The following is a 21673-nucleotide window of genomic DNA, read 5'->3' on the forward strand; positions in this document are numbered from 1 at the left end:
TGTGGATTCAATTTTGTGTTCTTGGATGTTAGTCTGGGGCGCCGTCTGCCATTAGGTGTGCTAGCCGCTCCACCCGCCGATCTCCGCAAGGGATGTGAGGACTCTAAAACTTCACCAGGGCCTCCCTCGGCATATGGGTGAGTAGATAATGGCTGAATTTTCATTTTTGGGTGCACTATCCCTTTAACGAGTACATTTATGATGTCTTATGATGTTTGATATTGGGTGCAACCATTTCACCAGTCGGTATAAATTGTATTTGCATAACTGTTCACAAGATGGCAGAATTAAACTGGGCACAGTGTTAAGTCATCAACTCTGAGTGTGTTCTTTCATATCATATAAAATGAATGCCTCAAGTTATTTGTTTTACTACTGCTTTATACTGATATTTATATATTTATATTTTATGTTTCACTCCATAGAACTCTGATTTATTAAGTCAGCCGTGATAAAAAAGTATAAACTGTCATTGAGGCAGAGGGGCAGAGCATTAGCTGGTAAACATCACGTTTATTCACTTTACGTAGAGCTGAAATTAATGTTTTATCTACTAATCGTTCTAGAATAGAGGATTAGCACACTGTTAGCGTACCGTTACGTACTATTATAGGAAAATGCTGGTTCTGGTTCATGCAAGGTATCATGGGGGCTAGGAACAAGGTGGATATAAAGCTTGGATTTCCTCAGTAAAGCACCATGTTTGTGTTTAAGAAGAATGTGTTAATATAATTTATACTGGATGAAAACACACACAGGCTGTGGTACGTTACGGCCACAGTGGCTTAAAGAGCTTCCAGAGGACATTCGCTCTCCTCAGTCACCAGGAGTTCATCACAGAATTTCCAACTTTGTTTGACATGTGAAATCGCTCAAAGAGCAGTAAGTCGAGGCCAATATTAGCATAGTTAGTGTGCTAATGCTCAGCTAACATTAGCTTAGCACCCAAGAAACTTTTTACAACAAATAAATGCAAATTGAAAAACTTGAAAAAATGGAATTTTTGATTTTTGTAAATTTAATACTGGTTATGAAGCTCGGCGTAAGTTCAATCAGGAAGACTTTCTTTATGCTATATTTATTCACAATTCTCTCTCTATCCCACTCCCACCACTTCCACCAATCAGCTGACTATGTGCTCCCTCTCTTAGCCAATCAAACTTTGCCACAGTCTCCTTCAGTCATTCATGTTACTGCCCTCCAAACTTTAAATCTGTTCTCCTCTGTGCTCTCTGCGTCGCGCCCTCCTCCGCCCCATTCACCTCCAGTCAGCTCATCAAAAGCCCACTCCTCTTCACATCCTGATCCTCAGCTCCCTCTTCATCTCATCTCATCACTTCCATCAGCGTCTAATCTCCCAAATCTACTAGGTCTTTACCACCTCCTGGATATGACATCACAATGGGGTCTAATTGCCAAACACTTTTCGCTTTTCTCAAACTTCTGTGCACATGTAAATAAATATTCTTTTCTCTCAGAACGAATTTCTCCTGATTGAAGAGAGCATTATTACTGTTTAGGACTTTAGGATCTGCAAAGCAATGACTTAGTCTCACCTCTGTATATTGAAACTTCAAACTATAAAACATATTTCTGATTTAAGATTGTTTTTATAAAAAGTTTTCAGTCATGTGACACAAAGTAACTGACTTGTTTCAAGGCGCATTGTGCCAGATTGAGTCAAAACCTCTTCAAAATCTACAAGTCAGAGGTAAAAGGTTTATGTTTTGTCAGACTCGTCTTTTGATTAGTGTGTGTCGGGTGAAGATAGATCTGTTGTCCAAACCTGACCTCCTCCATCAGGACAGTGTCTCTCTGTGTACAATGACACAATGAGCCCCTCCTCTCTCATCCAACGGTGCGTAACCTCAATTAGCTTGAGGATAATCCCAGTATTCTGCACACTCAGGGATAAACTCCAGTTATATTTAACTCGCTAATCTATGAGAACCCAGAAGCACACACACACACTGCAAACACACACACACACACAGAACACACAATGAGATCCTCAGTCTAATGTTCCATCATATGAGTCCCTCTACTTCGTCCCTTAAAGAGCGACAGGATTACATACAGTACCACTGTAGCACTGCACTTAACAGCCTTCATGGAAACTGTTGCTTATGTTAATATTGCTGTCAGCACATTAAAGTATGTCTTTTAGAGTCTTTACATATCAGTGCATGAGCCTTTTTTTGCACATACTACTAGCTTCTGTCTGTTCATGTCAATGCAAAAGTCTGTTGGGTTGTTTTGTTAACTAAAACTAAAGCTAAGTTTGGTAACTAAAAGATTTATCATATTAGTTTAGTTTAGTTTCTTCTGTCACCACACATATGTGACATGTTAAAAATACCCATGTTACTAATATTCAGGATCCTCTTTGGGAGATTTTTGCCGTGCATACTGATCTTTAAGGAAAACAGATCTGTCTTTAATTCTTTGAAACCTGAGCACACTGGCTCAGTTTCTTTCAAAAACATGGGAAGAAGGCAACGAGCAACAAAGGAAGAAATGACCCAAAAAATTGCAAGAAATTAGTAAAAAGAGATAATTAAAAACAAGAAAATTTGAAAAAAAATAAAGAAAGTAAAAAACAAACAAACAAACAAGGAAATGACCTGGAAAAAAGTCCTTAAAATTTATTTTAAAAAAAATCTGTAAACATTTTAAAATGTAAGCATAATAATTACAAATATAGTTTATTGTTTTAGCATTTTTCTTTTTTTATCCCTACTTTTTAAAAATCATTTTCTGAATTTATTAATTCTTTGCAATTTTTGGGACATTTCTTATCTCATTTCTAAGTTGCTCATTGCCTTTTTTCCACCAGTTGTGACAGAAATCACACCAATTTGCTCAGGGTTCAAAAAGCAGCACAAAAAAAGTTTTAAGTCACAAGAAAACACCCCCACGTGCTCCCGCTGGAGAAAATAATTGCCAAAAAATACATTTGAAAAACTCCACAATAATGTCTCTTTCCAGAAATCATGACACGGTTACTCAAGATAACCCACAGACCTATTTGGGGCCGTTTTCTTTGTATCAAATTACACCTGCCAACCATATTACTGCTCAGCAGGAAGCATGCGACTCACACCAAAACAATATACATTGGTGAATAGTGGATGAATGAGTCCACCATTATCTGTACAATATATGCTCAACCAACTAAATTATCTGTATCAATATCCGTGCTTGGAATGGGTGTGGCTTAAATCAGGAGAGGGTGGGACCTAATTGCATGTTGTTAATTCAAGCCTGGAATTAAAATGGTTTGATCAGAAGATGCTATATTTATTATTCATTAGAAAACCATTTACAGAACAGCTGCAGATTTGAGCTTCGGATAATTTTCGATCACTCACACATTTTAATGGGATGATACTAATGCTTGTAAAAAGTACATTTTCTGTACTGGATGCTATTTGCCTCAACCCTAATAAACCAAAAGTAAGTAATGTATCTATGATGCTGGGGTGAATAGTTCCTCCATCCACTGGTACCGACCATGTCATTCAAGCTTGTCAAGAAGGGAGCTCAATAATGCTCCAAAGTTAAGCTAAATTTTGGCGAGGGAAAAACTGGCATGATGATTTTCAAAGGGGTCCCTTGAATTTTCACCCCAAGATATCTGAATGAAAATGGGTTCTATGTGTACCCACAAGTCTCCCCGAAACTTATAAAGGCTTGTTGTGAATATTTTGTTCCTTACAATCAATATGCTGCCTCAAGTTAAAGCTGTATATGTGTCTTTTTACAGAAAAGGACAACCAGAGAATGCTTTGCCCCCAACCAAACTTCAATACCCAGAGTCCCTCGCTCACCTGTACAATCTCCAGCATCTCCTCGCGGCTGATGTACCCGTTTCCGTCCAGGTCGTACATGCTGAAAGCCCATTTCAGCTTCTGCTCCAGCTTGCCCCGTGACGTCACGCTCAGGGCGATGATGAACTCCCGGAAGTCTATCGTCCCGTCGCCGTTGGTGTCGAACGTTCGGAAGACATGCTCAGCGAACTTGGAGGCGTCACCGTAAGGGAAGAAATTGGCGTAGATTTTCTTGAACTCCTCCACATTCAAGGTCCCACTGGGGCAATCCTTCAAGAAACCCTGAGGAAAAGACGACAGGACATAAAATACATCTCTATGATAAACGTTTTACATCAACAGACCCAAATAAAACCCTTTCAAAACCAGTTGGAACAATCAGGAATCACATTTCTATAACCAATCTTTGACCAGTAAATCATTCATGTAATGCTTGATTCTGAACAGATACTGTGAAAAGGGGCTTAGTCTTGGATAGCTGAAAGCAGTTCTATCTTCTTTTCAAGGAGTCACATTTGATAAAGCAGCATTGTGCCTGAGAAGAAAAGGGAAGTAAAAGTCATGTCAGTCTCGGCCTTTGTTCGGCAGAAATAAAGCTCTTTTTCTCACAAAGGCCTTTAAGATCGAGCCAGAGAGGTGACAAAGTCATTGTCCCGATGTGAAGGCTGGAATTACTTCTTGATCCTCACATCAAATATTCTCATGAGCGAAGGTGGAAAGTCAACACGGTCCTCTTCCTAATAAAACTTCTTTTCATTGCCAGCTGTGTCTTTGACATTTTCTAAAAGAGCGTCACAACTTTTCTTGGATTTATTGCCAATAAAAGACCTCGGGCACCTCAACATCCTGTCGAATACACTATGTAGGGTGTATGACATCTCCAGCATCCTGGAGCTGTTAATCTGCTGAGAGTGAGCACCATCAGGACCACTGATGGTGTAAAGAGACCCGGGGTCAGCGAGGCTTAAGTCACAGGGTAGGGAGGTGACGGTTTAACATGTGCAGCAGTTATTTGGGACAGCTCACACAGCTGTTCCATAGGTTTAATCCATGCATAAAGCTATATAGCCATTACACAAACACCCTAACCGTGCACGAGATAATTCTTGTGGTCAGGTCACTGCGGCGCCTCATCATAGCAAGGCTTAACAGACTCGGAGCGGGTGGCGTTCTGCTTTATACTGAGACAAACATTGTCAGAGTCGCTCTGATGAACTCCTAACAGTCACAGAGTGGCAAGATAAACAACATTTCCCAGTGTTTGACAACATACAATTGCACTATTTACCTCACAGACTTGTATATTTGACGTATATTTAGGGCTTATAAATATAACTTAATTTAATTTTTAATTTAGTTTTGTTCTACTTCCACTTTCTTTGTCTAATTTTGAGTACTTCATGTCAATACTGGTACGTTGAGAGCAAAGTTTACTGAAGTTTGTGCAAAGCTGATTCTGATTCTGAGATACCTCTGTCACAGATATCACTTTCCTTAAAGTTAATTAATTCTAGCCAGCGAGGCCTTAACTACAGTATTTTAGGGAAACGACAACACACCGACATTGCTTTCTGTTGCTAGCTTAAACTTAGCACTATATGACTAAAACTTGCAGACTGATCGATGGGTCAATGTCATGATTTTATTAGCTGAAACTGGTTGGTACCAGCATATGTTTGCACACATTATATTTTGTTTTACAAGGAAAATACATGATTAGATTTTAATATAAAAACAGAAAGAAATAGATTTTTTTGTACATATTGTTAAATTGGTGTACAATACAACCAGGGAAGTGATCTACAAGGATCTAAAATGCATTTTTAAGCATTTTAAATGTTGAGGCGGGTCAAGGTGGAGCTAATTTCCAACTACCTTATAAATTGCTGGGTAGTGAAATCTATAAGAAGTAGGGTTGTCAAAAGTATCAATACTCTGAAAAGTATAGATACTCAAACGCTGTATCCGGATACAATACTAATTTACAAAAGTATCGATACTAACAGTGCACGCCACCTCAGCGCCTGTTGGGTGCGCGCGACGGGTCCGACGGACACGCGCTGTGCAGGCAGCGTCTGGCGGGCACAGAGCTTCATTTATACAGATATTTAACTTCAAGAATGTCTTAGTGAGATGTTCAGTATCTTAGGTAAGCACGTTTTGCTTTAATGGTTTTAAGTCTGTGTTTTGCTGCAGAAAATTAGCATTAGCAGGCTATTAACATCATCACAGTCAACCACAGCTGTAAATGCACCATGCTAACGAAACTAGCAGCATAGCATAAAGNAAATACATTTGTATGGACAGATCTTGTTTCTGGTTGTTATTTATTTTGGGGGGATTTTTTGTTGTTATCATTGATGTTACTGTTCTGATCTTTATTTAAAAAATGACATGCCTCTTAATTTTTTGCTGCTGTATCGAAAATGGTATTGAGTATTGAATATTTTCCTGGGTATCGATATCGAGTTTGAAATTTTAGTATCATGACAACCCTAATAAGAAGGCATAATGTTTTATATGATGATCATATAGGCCTACTTTCATATGTAAAATTCAACCTGCAAAATAACTTCATACTATAGCTGCTAAGTAAATGTAGCAAAAACGTACCATATCTCTGTCTGAATTTTAGAGTTATAGACATAAATTAGCATAAAATGCAAAAACTCAAATAATGTACAAATTCTTCAAGTAGGCTATAGTACATGAGCAAATTGAATTCATTTCTTTCCACTACTGAATTTCTAGCATTATTAGTATAACCTTCCCAATAACATCCAGCCTCTGTGCACAGTGTCTCTACATACGCACCTTGTACCACTCCTGCAACTCGTGATCAGAGAACTCAGTATTCTCCCGGAGGTCCTGCAGCATCTCTGGCCGCAGCTTGCTGTTCTGTTTCCCCATGGCAACGGGACGGGACTCTTGGTTTCCTTGACAACAACAGTGACTACAGCACTAGCCAGGCTGCTTTTCCCACCTGTCAATCAGAGACAAAGGAACAGGAGGTCAGCAACAATTAAGCAGCCAGGAGGATGACCTCCTGTGACAAACGAGAGGTGAAATGCAGTTGGTCAGCAAACAGCGGCACGCCACCGGAGTCGCCCAGCAGCAGTCAGCAGATAAAGAAACAAGAAGGATTAGACAGGATCCTTTAAGTAAGACTAGATACAGGTCACAGCTGAATGTACAAGAAAAAGGCCTCAAATGGTTAAAAAAGAAACACAGAAGCTAAAACTGTGCAAATTAAATGACTGAGCAAAGAAAGGAAAAACACCACAGGGCAGTTCCTTAAAAAGATGCTGACAAATTGACGACATCATTTTCTCCACTCACACAATTCTGATTTTTTTTAATGACATCAAAGCGAGCCTTGTCACAGTATTGTGTCCCAATCCTCTTGACACGAGATGTTATGCAACGCCACAAGTCTTCAAACTGCTGCATCACACTCGCAAAACATTAAATAATCCCGAACGCACCCCTGTGACGTCAAGCGCTAGCCCACTGATCACATTTATGGGTTTATCTGGCCAGCTGTGTGTTTGTGTGTCAAATCAGCTGTGTGGTGTGTGTCTATGTGTGTGTATACGTGTGTGTGTGTGTTTATGTGCCCAGATCTCCTAATCTGCATCTCAGCTCATCCTGTCTGACAAAACATCATTTCAGAGAAGCAACACGCATGGTTTAATGGGATAAAATATACTCAAATTGAAAATAATGTAAACAATCCCTTAATTTATGCTTTAAAATGCCTTAATTTTTCACTTAATGTGAAAATAGAGGCATCATTTCTTGATTTCTTGTCAAATTTAATGGGTTTTTACTTATTAAATCCCTTAAACTCATTAAAAAAAACCCTCTAGCAACTGAATTGATACAAATTAAGGCACTCCTGTACTGTAAAGTAAAAATTAATGGTATTTAAACTGTAATTAAAAATAAAATTCATTAAAATGCTTTACAGACCATTCATTTATCCATTAATTATTTACTTGTTTTGCTTGAATTCACACCCAAATTGAAATATAAGTATTATTTTTAGGATCTAAGGATTCTGAAAGTAGGTGAACAGTAGCCACTGTGGTCACAAGCGGCAGTCACAGGATACAGCCGCATGTTCAGGTTGTTTAAATAAATATCTGTGACCTGCCAAAATTTAGCAGAAAAGCTAATTAACAAGTACTCAGAGCAAAATAAGTCAACAAACCGACTCAGTAATACAAGGGCTGAAAAATAAAGCCAAAGTGAAAGTGCAAAAAACTGCAGTTCCTCAAATGGCCACTTGAGGCTGGCTCCCAGAGAAGGTCAATACCCAAATTAATTGAATTGTTTTGGTCATATAAAAAAGTCTTGTTCAGCATTTGGTTGTGCTAAAACAGTGGTTAGGAACCAGTGGTCTGGGGACCCCCAGGGGTCCTTGATGGAGATCATTTTCACTATTTTATCAACTATAGATGTGAGATATGAGTAGAAGACATAACGGTAACTACTTTATCATTTCTTCTAAGGATTCTCAGGAGTCTAACATCTTTTCAGATGGAGGTCCCTGAAGTAAAATCTTATCAAATGGGGGCCTGTGACCGAAGGTGTATCAATTAAGGTATCCGTGACACGAAAAAGGTTGAGAACCACCGAACTTCAAGAATGTCTTAGTGAGATGTTCAGTATCTTAGGTAAGCACGTTTCGCTTTAATGGTTTTAAGCAACACACCGACATTGCTTTCTGTTGCTAGCTTAAACTTAGCACTATATGACTAAAACTTGCAGACTGATTGATGGGTCAATGTCATGATTTTATTAGCTGAAACTGGTTGGTACCAGCATATGTTTGCACACATTATATTTTGTTTTACAAGGAAAATACATGATTAGATTTTAATATAAAAACAGAAAGAAATAGATTTTTTTGTACATATTGTTAAATTGGTGTACAATACAACCAGGGAAGTGATCTACAAGGATCTAAAATGCATTTTTAAGCATTTTAAATGTTGAGGCGGGTCAAGGTGGAGCTAATTTCCAACTACCTTATAAATTGCTGGGTAGTGAAATCTATAAGAAGTAGGGTTGTCAAAAGTATCAATACTCTGAAAAGTATAGATACTCAAACGCTGTATCCGGATACAATACTAATTTACAAAAGTATCGATACTAACAGTGCACGCCACCTCAGCGCCTGTTGGGTGCGCGCGACGGGTCCGACGGACACGCGCTGTGCAGGCAGCGTCTGGCGGGCACAGAGCTTCATTTATACAGATATTTAACTTCAAGAATGTCTTAGTGAGATGTTCAGTATCTTAGGTAAGCACGTTTTGCTTTAATGGTTTTAAGTCTGTGTTTTGCTGCAGAAAATTAGCATTAGCAGGCTATTAACATCATCACAGTCAACCACAGCTGTAAATGCACCATGCTAACGAAACTAGCAGCATAGCATAAAGGGCCCTAAAATCCAAGATGGCGATGGCCAGAATGTAAAACCCAGGGCTTCATAACTGGGGCTCTCATATTCACCAATGGGTGATGGCCATGGATCTATTAGAGACTTGGATACAGCATTGGAGGCGGGGCCCCATTCATTCCTATGAAAGTTCCTCAGAGGTGCATGAAACCACAAAAGCTCTTTTTCCGTGGTTTGAAATGACTCAGATCTTCCACAATGTGTGGCCCATAGAGCTAGCACACTAGAAGACTTAGGGCAAGCCGCTAACTTCTAGTTTAGTGCTCCACAAACTAAAATGCTTTAATCTTGTGGCGCTTATAGACTTTTGAAATGTTATCGGATCAAATCCCAAAAGTGAAGTCATTTTTCAGGTGGTTTTGATGCTCAAAAAAATGTATCCACTGATTTATAAACATTTCTTTCCCAGTGTATGTCTATGAGAAAAAGGCTTTTTGGGCACCATAATGTCACATGATGGACCCAGACAGTGTAATTCCATTTTTGGCCACTATGTGAGCTTGGCTGTTCCTGGGGGCTTGGTGATGTCAAGTTGGCTCCGTCCATTATGGTACACAGCAATATCTATCTTAAGTTTGCATTAGCTAACAATAGCCAGGCTGAGCTATTGGTAACACGAAACACACCAAATATGGCTGTAGAGTTGAGACCAATGAGTACACTGAACTGTCGCATTGAGTATAGACTCAGTGTTATTGTCACTGGTCCAGTGCAGACCCAAGTGCAGCACACTGAGGCAGGCAGACAGTTGGTGATGACTTTTATTGCTCACACAGATATGCAACAGTTCAGGGGTCTTTGGGTTTAGCTTGCGTGTAGTTTCAGCGGTGAGAGAGCGAGCCGAGAGCAGGCGGGTTTCTCTTGAGGCTGGTAGTGGAGTAAAGACTGAAGTAATTAGCCAAACCAGGAGAGCTGAGGTCCAGGCATGGCATGACATCCAGGAAGGGAACAGGTAGGACTTGGAGTCGGAGACAGAAAGCTGAGGTGAATACCAAGGCAGAGACGATGAAGGCAGGTTGGGAACAGGCAGAGTCGGCACTGGGGAATCAGGCCAAGAGTGAAAGCTGGAAAGTCTCACATGAAGTCAAAGAACAATCTGGCACTGAGGGACAGGCAGCAGCTGCTTATATGCAGGGAGTGCTGATGAGAAGCAGCTGCGTGCACAGGTGAGTGGAGTTGTCTTGATTAGGGGGCGTGGCTGGCAGGCAGGGTGCAGGTGAGGGAGAGGATGTTTTACTGAGTAACATAATCTCACTTTAAGTTGTACATATAATCCTTATTTAAGGTGTTAATACCTGAATACTGCTTGTGAAATGTCATTAAAACATTTTGGACTTCATGTAAATCATTAGGGTGTTTGCTGGTGTGTTTTCAGGGTGAACTAAGGATTAAGACGCTGTATTTTAGGGGATCATAGTGCGTATAGAGAAAACAAACAACAAACTCATGCTTGTTAACTTTGCTATCCTGCACTAGATGGCTAATTAGCCTGTGTTCCACCAACAAAGTAGCTGCTCCTATGTGTGTGTGTGTGTGTGTGTGTGTGTGTGTGAAAAGTGATTTGAATTACAGCATCACTGGGCCTTGAACACCTCCGATGAGACTTGGCTGACCTCTCAGACCTCCAATCTTTTCTCAGTCATGCAAGGTAATTACACCAACAACTTTGTGTGTATGAGAAAGTAAGAACAAGCTCAGTCCTGTTTGTGTTTACATGAACTCGAGAGAGTCAGACAGTATGTGTGAGGCATGTGAGGTGGACGGTGTGTGTGTCGCAGGTCTGGCAAGAGCTTCATAACAACACGCCTGGTCGTCTCTTTGCTTAGTTAATGAAATCAGACTCATATTAAGTCCCTCATCTGGGCGTCAGACGAAAGGCTTGTGCACTGACGGTAATGCTTGTAGCCAATTCCCAGGCTACTGAAGGGAGAACTGTAGCTATCAATTATGATTTCCTCCTCTGTGTTTGGGGACTTGTGAGCACTGCACACTCTGAGGATTAGGAAACAATATAATGGCGCTTTGCCATGCAGCATAAAAATGCATTTTATATCCAGACTGTGTCTCAGTATGATTGTTTAAAAAAAAAAAAGCGTGTCTCTCTTTTCCCAAAAACACAGAAAATGTTGGTTCCTATGATTAGATTTCTCTCCTCTTACATTCGCAGCACACGTCTCCTTGTTATTTCACGATTGTGTTTGACAAATTACTTCTCTTGTGTCTACATGTGAAAATTTGCCTTACGTTTCACTGATAATGTGGCAGAATTGGAGAGCCACACGACACAGCTCAGTCCACAGCCCCAAACACAATCTAAGGACAAAGGCAGACACAAATTAATTTCTCCTCCAGGAGTAATTGAGTGCCGTCTGCAGCGCTGAGAACTATATGTGAAATGAGTAGGTCTCACTATAAAACAGTAATTTGTGTGTTTTAGTTGAGCAGGCAGAAAACAGACTGAGTGTACCGCTGTGTCTCAGATGAGTGTTTGGAAAACACACACCCATCATACACGCATTGACGCACACACTTTTAGTACCTGTAGAGATTAATAATGGCCGCCCACGCTGTCCAATTGTCATTTGGAGAACATTTAGAGCCTGTTCCTCTGTGTGTGTGTGGACGTGTGCGTTAGGGGTGAATAAGAAGAAAAGCTTGGAAGAGAGGATGAGATTTAATTGGGGAGATAAAGATTCTCTAATTGAAGGAGCTAATGCTTCCTGATGACACACAGACATAGTACACAGCAAACCATCACCCTAATTGGCTCGCAGCAAGTGCGAATGAAGAATGTGAAAAATAGAAGAAAAAGAAAGTGAAAGGAAACACCAAGTGTCTGGACATACTGTTATATTCACACGTATAATGTAGTTTAAAAAATATATCGAACACTGAAATATTTAATCATTTTAATTTGCCCTAAAAAATAATACAGAAAAATATTGCATTGGGGATGCTTTCACACCTGCCCTGTTTGGTTCAGTTCAATCAAACTCAAGTTCGTGTGCCCCCTCAGTGCGGTTCATTTGGGCAGGTGTGAACACAGCAATCACACTCAGGTGCGCACCAAAACAACCGGACCAAGACCTTCATGAAGAGGTGATCTGGTCCGAAATTATGCACCTACGTAACAAAATGAGTCCCTGATTCAGACCAAAGCAAGCAAACTCTAGGTCTGAAAGCAGGCCGAGTGAAAAAAGTAATGTTTTCCTTCAATAATAACCAACAGTGAGTTTGAGTATACGTAAGTGTGAACAGTCTGCTGTTAATAGCATACTTTATTGTTGTTGTAGTAGGCGGTAGGCTGTACATACAGATATGTAGTATGCAGTATTAGAATGTGATTTAAGCTAACATGATTGAGATACGGTACAAAATTAACCAGAACATATGGTGAGACAAGAATTACCACCTTGTGGTTGTATGGCTCTGCACACCAGACAGTTTACATCCATGTCTGTGAAAACATGGATGCTTGACACACATCTTCCCCCTGACAGCACAGAAGATCTATACAGTCAGCGCAGTTTCAGAGTGGACACCTAAGATTAGTGTCACCAATTCAGTATCTGATTAAATGTCATTGTGACATTACATTATGGCCAGAAAAGTGTTTTTGAGGAACATTATGATGTGACAGTGAAGTTGACCTTTGACCTTTTGGATAAAAATATGTCACCCCTTCATCATTATATCCTATCAGACATTTGTGTGAAGTTTTGTCATAATTAGTATATGAGTTTGGGCCAAAAACATTATTGTTGAGGTCACAGTAACCTTGACCTTTGACCTATGACCACCAATTCAAATCAGATCATAATTAGGTCCAAGTGTACATTTGTGTCAAATATGAAGAAAATTCCCTGAAGGTGTTCTTGAGATATTGCGTTCACAAGAATGAGACGGACGCAAGGTCATAGTGACCTTGATCTTTGACCTTTTGGATATAAAGTGTCACCCCTTAATCATTATATCCTATCAGACATTTGTGTGAAGTTTTGTCATAATTAGTATATGAGTTTGGACCAAAAACATTATTGTTGAAGTCACAATAACCTTGACCTTTGACCTAGGACCACCAATTCAAATCAGATCATCATTAAGTCCACGTGAACGTTTGTGCCAAATATGAAGAAAATTCCCTGAAGGTGTTCTTGAGATACTGCGCTCACAAGAATGAGACGGACGCAAGGTCATAGTGAAGTTGACCTTTGACCTTTTGGATAAAAATATGTCACCCCTTCATCATTATATCCTATCAGACATTTGTGTGAAGTTTTGTCATAATTAGTATATGAGTTTGGGCCAAAAACATTATTGCTGAGGTCACAGTAACCTTGACCTTTGACTTAGGACCACCAATTCAAATCAGATCATAATTAGGTCCAAGTGAACGTTTCTGCCAAATATGAAGAAAATTCCCTGAAGGTGTTCTTGAGATACTGCGTTCACAAGAATGAGACGGACGCAAGGTCACAGTGACCTGATCTTTGACCTATGACCACCAAAATCTAATCACTGCATCCTTGAGTCCAAGTAGATGTTTGAGCCAAATTTGAAAAAAGGTCGCTCAAGATGTTCCTGAGATACTGCGTTCACATGAATGGAATGAATGGACAGACCACTCAAAGACATAATCGCCGGCATGGAGGCACATATAAGCTCTTACATCACTGCAGAGCTAAACTGTGCCTGTTCAGTGTTGCTGCTAGGCCGTCCAGTCGCCAGAAGAAAATGTTGGCATTGTACCACAAACATATTTCTACCTCTCATATGTATCATGTCAATTATTCTCAATAAAGCGATGTAGTATGTCAGCTGACTTCATAATCTGGAGGTTGAAGAGATGGTGGTTTGTGAAAGCCACAGCAGGGATTGCACAGGGCGAGGAAAGAGACTGGAGCGTAGGTGAAGAATCAACGTTCAAGCAACATTCTTTTCTGGTGATTGTGCGAGGTTGGTAAGAAACACAATTAGCTTCTATGGCAACTCAAACATGGCTGCAGGAGGAGGCGTTAAATCATCTGACAGCCGTCTACGTGTTTTAACAAAGCCCTTGGAGAGCAAATCAATCTATGCGCTACTAGCTACAGCCACACAACAATCCCATTCTAACACACTGACCTTTACGTTGCACTCACCACTCTCTTCCTCCCCTCCCCTTATTTTTCTCTCTTTTCAACCCAGCTGTGACCTGTGAAAGCTCACTACCCAACCCCCCCTGTGAGTCTGAGAACAGAAAAGTAAAAATGATTCTGTCCTCTCTGGGTTTAATCCCCCCTGTGGCCCCCAGAACCCAAACCCTACTTTCAATCCCTTCGACTATCCCTCTATCGTTTATCCCTCCATCCTAAGGCACGAATCACTAATCCATCTCTCCAGTCTAAGTGCCCAGTGCTCGTTAGTTGCTGTTGTCCAGCCTCGTCGTAAGTCTGCGCGCACACAGGCTGAACACACACATACGCGGACTCTGCCCCTTGAACATCTGTTCCAAAGCTACTAAGCGGGTCACCAACCTCTGGGCTGATGATCCCTGCACTGAGGGGAACGGAGGGAAAGAAAGAGGTGGGAGAGAGACAAAGACATGTAAGCAAATGATGTAACACCAAAAGTAGGGTCATTGAGAATAAGGGAGCGAAGGTGAGACAAAATCAGATCCAAGGATGAGAGGTGCCATCAGAGACAGAGACAAAGAGTATTAGTAGGTGGTAGAAAGTCTTTTGCCCGAACTCTTAAATGAAGGACATGTATGACAACAGAGTATCTCATGTGTCACCATCACATTTGACTCACAGAGACACTGTAACAAACCAGTTTTATAAGAGATAAATCACTGACAGTCTTTCAAAAACCCAAAAGTCTACTGCACAGAGTTGTGATGATAAAAAATGTTTTAAACCTGGTTCCCAAGTTGTGGCGCTATCTCCCTAATTTAAAAAATGATGACAGCCTGAACCAGTTACCTAACAATGTGATTTTTTTTTCAGTAACTTGGTTTAGGGGCTGGACATGTGTGGAGGTGTTCAGCTTCTACCAAAACACAAGAGATCCGATTCCCAGCTACTAGGTTGTCTTTTATGTTCTTAGCTGGCATGCTAACGCTAGTCACTCGTAACCACCTGCTTTAGTTCAGAGTTAAGAGGGTAAGTGAACCCTACAGCTTTATCGTGCTAATGTCAAGCTAAGATTAAGCTAGCTGTTAATGTTGAATAAATACCAGATATTAAAATCACAAAACCTTGTTATACCATAATGTCTTGTTTTCTATTTCTACAAATATCAAATACAGACAATGTGAGGTATGGTTGAATGCTTTGCAGTTGTTTAAAGACACTTTCTTATCTGGGCTGAGTAACGAAGGTAACATGTAATGAAACAAAGTAATTAGAGTAACTCCTTTTTAGATAATATAATGTAAGTTATTGATTACATATTCCAAGTATCTTTCCCAGTACTGTTAGGAAAGACATATAACCCTAATCTTTTTGTATTAAACAAGAAATAACAATACCAAATTAAAGCTAACTTGCAAACTGAGCTAACCAATGCATCCCTGCACAATGGTTCATTTGATATCTAACAACTTGGTGTCCCGTGAATGATGTTATGTGCGTAATGTAAAGTTACATACTTCACAAAAGTTACATAGGTCGGGCTTAGGCAAGTTACGTTTAGGAAAAGAAACATGGTGGCGACATACCTTAAAATAATTCAAAGTTCTCTTGGTTTTACACAGTTCCAAATGCGAATTCGCATTTCCTAGGATAGCCGAGACATGACCCGCTTTACTCTGTCTTACTCAGCCTCCGATTGGCTTACCCTGACATTCTTAGTCTAACAGTCCCACCCCTCTTGCCTAAACCAACGTATTCTCATAGAACAGTTCGTATGATATCCTACAAATTTGTGCCCCACGAATGACGTTATGTCCTTAGCATACAGTTAAGTACATAGTTAAGTCACGGAGGTTGGGTCTAGGCAGCAAAAGTGACTGTGGTTATTTTTGGGGAAAGGAAACAGTAGCCCTTTTTAAACAGGAATTGTGCAAATTTGCAGGAAAGCCCAATCAGTCTTTTTTCAGCATTGGCAGTATAAAAACAAAATCAGGGAGTGCAGCAAAATGCTGCCTACCTATTTTTGTTTATACAGAATGCGCCTTTTTCGGGGCAATGGGGGGCGTGAGCAAGTAACAAAACGTGTTACTCAGCGTGTGACGTAAACAGTGACGTGGGAGGGAAGCTGCGGCTGGTCAGTCCTTTGGCGATTCTCTCGTAAGTCGGCCCGTTCTTCACCGTTCCCGTCATCTGACGGTTAATGGCCTCTTCGTTTGCGAGGACAAGGAGGGCGCGCAATTCCTTGTCTCCCCAGTTGCTTATCTTTACAGTGTCTGTCAGGTTTGTGTTTCCCTCTTGCTACTAGCTGCTCGCTAATTCCTGCTATCAGCTGTTTCCTGTTTATCCACCGCCAGTGGGTCGCATGCGCGGCGTCATCAACAGTTCCTCCTACAAGTCTTCAACAGCCCCTCCCGTTGCGGAAGGCCGCCTCGGTCTGTTTAAACTAAAAGGGTTCCACCAATATGTTTACCCTACGAGGCGGAAAATTGGGCACCTCGGATCAACTCGCCAATCCGGCTCTGTGTGTCTAAACGCTCACAGTTTGCCGGCAAAACAGCCCAACATTCGCGGAAAATCTGGCAGTGTAAAAGGGGCTACGGTTGGGTGTCTCTGGGACGTAAGACCGTTTTTTTTGTGTGACCCATCCACCATCCCAACATGCCTCCTTACAAGTTCTCCATACAGCTTCCTTGTTTACTGCCCCCACCACGTTGGTTACATGATCGAAGTCTTTCAAAATACATGGGATTTGTACGAATTGCTTTTCATTGGAAAACATACAAAACATTTGGGATAACAGCCTGTCTAAACCTAACCTATCCAACCAATGAAGGCAACAAATACAAGCCAGTCAGAGGGAGGGTAGGGTGGGAGATGTCTTCTCCATCCCAGAAATGCAAATTTAAATCCCAAACCACAGTCTCATGTGGATCTTCTTGGGCAAAAGTCCTGACGTTGTCTGACCCATCCTCCACCTCAACCTGCCTCCTTACACAGACTCTTGGTCTTTACACTAATTACTTCTTTACACCCATCAACACATTAGTCACGTGATTGCAGCCTTCCCTGTCACGTGGCATGTACACAAATTACTGGCTTATGCTTGTGTGTTATATAAATTGTGGTGCATTACTTTTTTAGGTATACATATAAACATGTGCATGAGAACAGCCTGAGCCAGGAGATATATTACTTCAGGCTGCTGTGTTTGGATTAGGAAGTAAAGTCACACATTGGGAAATGTGATAACTTTTTTTTAGTGTGCAGAAAAAAATTTTAGTGAATTTTTTCACCCTATTGGAATTTTTGATGGCTCACAACTTCAGTAAAACTGCTATGTTGTTAAATTTTTTGAAAGATCACGAGTCTATCTTTCAGAAAACAGATGCTTCAGTCTGTGCCTTGGAATGATAATATGTAAGGGCACGAAGTTGGCCGAGAATCTACATGGTGAAAACTTTAAAATAAAACCTTTGAGGGCTGATTCTGAATTTACTTTTCATTTAAGCTGCCAGGAGCTGATATTTGGTGCCAACATTATAATTGGATTTTTTTATCAGGCCATTTTATTGCCATGAAACCCCACAGAAGCACCTTATAGCACATCAGTGGACACTAAAAGTAATTTAATTCTTTGAGTTAGGTTAGCTGCTCCTTAAGGAGGATTGAAGCAAGTTTCACAGCAGATTTTACAGACTGTTGAGTGAAATCCTCCCACACCAGGCTGGAGTGATTTCTCTGGGCAGCCATGTGAAATAAAAAGTATTAAAAGCAAATTGACTAGCTGTGGTCAGGGAGGTACCGTCATCATCAAAGGTGGATGACTCTGGTGACACTGGCTCGCCGATATCAGGATTTTTAATAAAAGGCCTGTTATAGTACGTCAGCTAAACTTTGGCTGCAATAAATTGAAGGAGAAAGAAAGTGCTGGAGAGCAGACTGAGATGGAGAGAGGGACGCTGGAAAAGAGGCAGGCAGAATGTGAAAAAGGGAAAGTCAGAGAGAGTTAGAGAAAAGATAAGTCCAAAGTCCAATTTAACATTTTAGAGAGCCGGTCTTTTTCTCTGCTGTTTAATGTGCTTATAAGACAAGAAAATGCTGCCTTCATATCGCCTGCCAACAGCTCAGTCATTAGGGAGGAAGAGGGATGGAGAGAGGGAGAGGAAAGAGAAGGGAAGATAGACAACAGAGGGAGGGGGGGTTGAAGTGGTATGCGGCACTAGAATAAAGCCGACAGAGCTGTTGCCATGTGAAAAAAGCGATAGATCAAAAAAAAATGACAAGCACCATTGATTTCTTTTTACTTCACTTGAGTGTTTTCAGCCTCCCGTTGCGTCCTCTCAAAGCGCAGCAATCTGAAAGGCCACCTGAGACGCTGTGCAGCTCAAACCTTTCATCCATACTTCTTTTCTTTCCTTTTCTCCCCCTCCCGCTCGGCATGTTTTTATCTCTCCCCGCAATTACCCATAATTTCTGCCCGACAATTTGCTTCTCTCCTCCTGTAACTTCCCTCCCGCTGACCTGTCGTGATAGCCCCGCATTGTCTGCCTCCTTTCTCTCCGAAGATTTGAGGTCTCATTTTTTCCTCTTCCTTGTCACTGATGATGATGACTCATGTTGAAGATGCAGTGAGAGGTGTATTGTGTAGGTGAGAGGAGTGAGGTATTGAAGTTCAGAGAAGTGACGGCTTTGAAAGATGTTTTTTGTTGGCGCATTCAGGGTCAAGCAGAAAGCTGTGACATTGTTAACGTTAGAGTCATCGTCTAAAGAACAGTAAATTCCTTTATGGCTCAGTGTTTGCTCCTCTTTTTCATCCTCTACATGCTCCCCCTGGTTAATATCATTCACTGTCTTGGACTCCACTTACACTGCTACGCTGACGACGTCCAGCTTTGCATCTTTACTGAATCCATCTTCACTGCAGCTCACTCCACCCTGACCGACTGCATCACTGAATTCAAATAATAAGACGCAAGCCAATGAAGCCTGCAGTTATTTGCATTATTAATTTTCTCAATTTATCAGTTAATCATTTAGGGAGATAAAAAGGGCAGATAACAAGAAAAATATCCATTGTTCCTACTTCATTAAGCTCCTAGAGCCCAAGGGGACATCTTCAAATGCCTTGTTATAGAAGAGTCTATGAGAACTAGGGCTGCCCCAGACTAAGACTTTTCCCAGTCGCCAATAATCGTTATTTAGGGCCATTCATCGACTAGTCACCCACATGCATACGATATCAATTCAGTTATTAATTTATGTATTTTGGGCGGGGCAACACAATGGTTTGGCCCGATGCAAACTAACGACCAAACAATGAGCTCAAAGAGGAGACCTGCACAGTCGGTTGATAATTCTTGGTGGGTTTATCCCTATAACAACTCCTTTCACATGAATGTAACCACGTGATCCGTTATTTATACAAAAGCATTGATTACAGCCACTTTAATTGACCTAAAACTCACTAAAAGTGTCTTTAAATTATAAGAACATGGTTTCTAAAGACTGCTCCTTACATCAGTCCTGCTCTTCCATCCCTACTAGCGTCATATTGTGCCCCCTTACTGCCACTGCTCCTCTGGTAGAGACTGCTAATCAATACCAACCAATTCATCATGTCACAAAATTCATGAGTTTCCAGCTTCAGAGACAGTGAGAAAAAAGGGAGAAGAGGAAGGCGAGGAGGGAGAAGTGAGGAAGGATTGATGAGTTATTGAAGGAAAAGACATTAATGGAGTGGTTAAAAATAAGAATGAGGACTGGTCCTCGGTGTGGAGCTCTCTCTCCTGCTGCACTCCGAGTTTTCAGAGCATGTCCAAATCCAGATAATAAGTCTCCGTCAAAGAGGGAGCACACACATACACGTGCATGCACACACACTTTAGTGCTCCTGTGATCTTCCTCCTTTCATTGAAATAACACATGTAAAAACATACAGCTGCTGATGAGTTGGTGCGTAAGGACTGGAAGTAAGGAGAGGAGAATATGATGAAGTAACATTTAAGGTCACATCAGGGCAGAAGGCTGAGGTTTTAAAGGCTTATGCAGTATTGACTTCAGATGGAGGGGATGAGAGAGACAGACAGACAGACAGACAGAGAGGACAGTTGGGGTAGCTCGGGGATGTCTTTCTTTGATGGAGCTCATGGTGAAATTACTACTAATGGCAAAAATCATCCTCCAGAGATTATCATAATCAAATTCAGAGAACAGCAAAAGGATTTTATTCTTTCCTATCCCCCTAAAAATGCATTCTCCACTTATGAACATAATATCTGATACCCACTTACTCTGAGTGCACACTGGATGAAAATGTTCAACAATTTAGTCTGCAATTATTCTCTCCATTAATTGTTGTGTCTACAAAACATCAGACAACAGTGAAAAATGCCCGTCGTTGTATCCTAGAGTCAAGTCCTGCATTCAGATGTCCTCTCAAAACCCAAAGATATTAACTTATCATATCACGTAAGACCAAATAAATCTCACATCAAATATTAGATACTTTTGCTTGAACATTGCTTGAGCCAGGGGTTGACAACCTTTACTATCAAAAGAGCCATTTTCAACCAATAACAGTAAAAACAAAATCTGTCTGGAGCAACAAAACTTTTTAGCCTCATAATGAAGGTAACATAGACTATTAAGTCCAAATTAGCCAATCAACATTACTAGTGTAAATGAGCATTCATTAATGTGTTTAACCACAAGGTGGCTACTCTGCAGTGGGCAACTCATGATTATTTGGAACTTTAACTTCGCAGAGCTGGCGGTAAAAGCAAATGAAGCTGTTCATACACTATTAAATTCTGTATTCTCCTCCAAAACTTTAATTGTTTGAATGTGGAATCGAAAGCTAGGTTTGAAGTTTGGCAAAATTTGGAGACAAAGGCATCAGGCTATAGACGTTTGAAGCACATTTTAGTTGATGAAATGTTTAATTTTTTTTTTTTTTTTTTGGTACATAGGTGCATAATTTCTTTAGGTCTACAACAGAGATAAATGAAAATTAAAATGCTAAAAAAAAATAGCTGTTATTCATCTTACTATATAATGACGAAAACTCTGTCTGTGTGTCTGTTCCACGTTTTTCTCCTCACTGACTTGGTCAATCCATGTGAAATTTGGCACAGTGGTAGAGGGTCATGGGAGGATGCCAATGAAGCAATATTACATCAATTGGCCAAAGGGGGGCGCTATAGCAACCGACTGAAATTGCAAACTTTGAATGGGCATATCTCATGCCCCGTATGTCGTAGAGACAT

The 21673-nt window shown here is 40.7% G+C and overlaps 1 protein-coding gene across 1 annotated transcript in view; it reads right to left on the bottom strand.

The window, feature by feature from the left end:
- LOC126384470 (hippocalcin-like protein 1) overlaps positions 1 to 21673 on the bottom strand; it is a 60746-nt gene that overhangs the window by 9359 nt on the left and 29714 nt on the right. Inside the window, exons 2-3 of the mRNA XM_050035586.1 lie at positions 6645 to 6813; positions 3831 to 4112 (exon numbers count right to left, since the gene is read on the bottom strand). Coding sequence (XP_049891543.1) covers positions 3831 to 4112; positions 6645 to 6740 — 378 coding nt within the window. The 5' untranslated portion in view covers positions 6741 to 6813. The remainder of the gene's footprint in view (positions 1 to 3830; positions 4113 to 6644; positions 6814 to 21673) is intronic.

This window comes from Epinephelus moara, chromosome 22 (assembly GCF_006386435.1).
Source record: "Epinephelus moara isolate mb chromosome 22, YSFRI_EMoa_1.0, whole genome shotgun sequence".
In the NCBI taxonomy this organism is placed as follows: Eukaryota; Metazoa; Chordata; class Actinopteri; order Perciformes; family Serranidae; genus Epinephelus; species Epinephelus moara.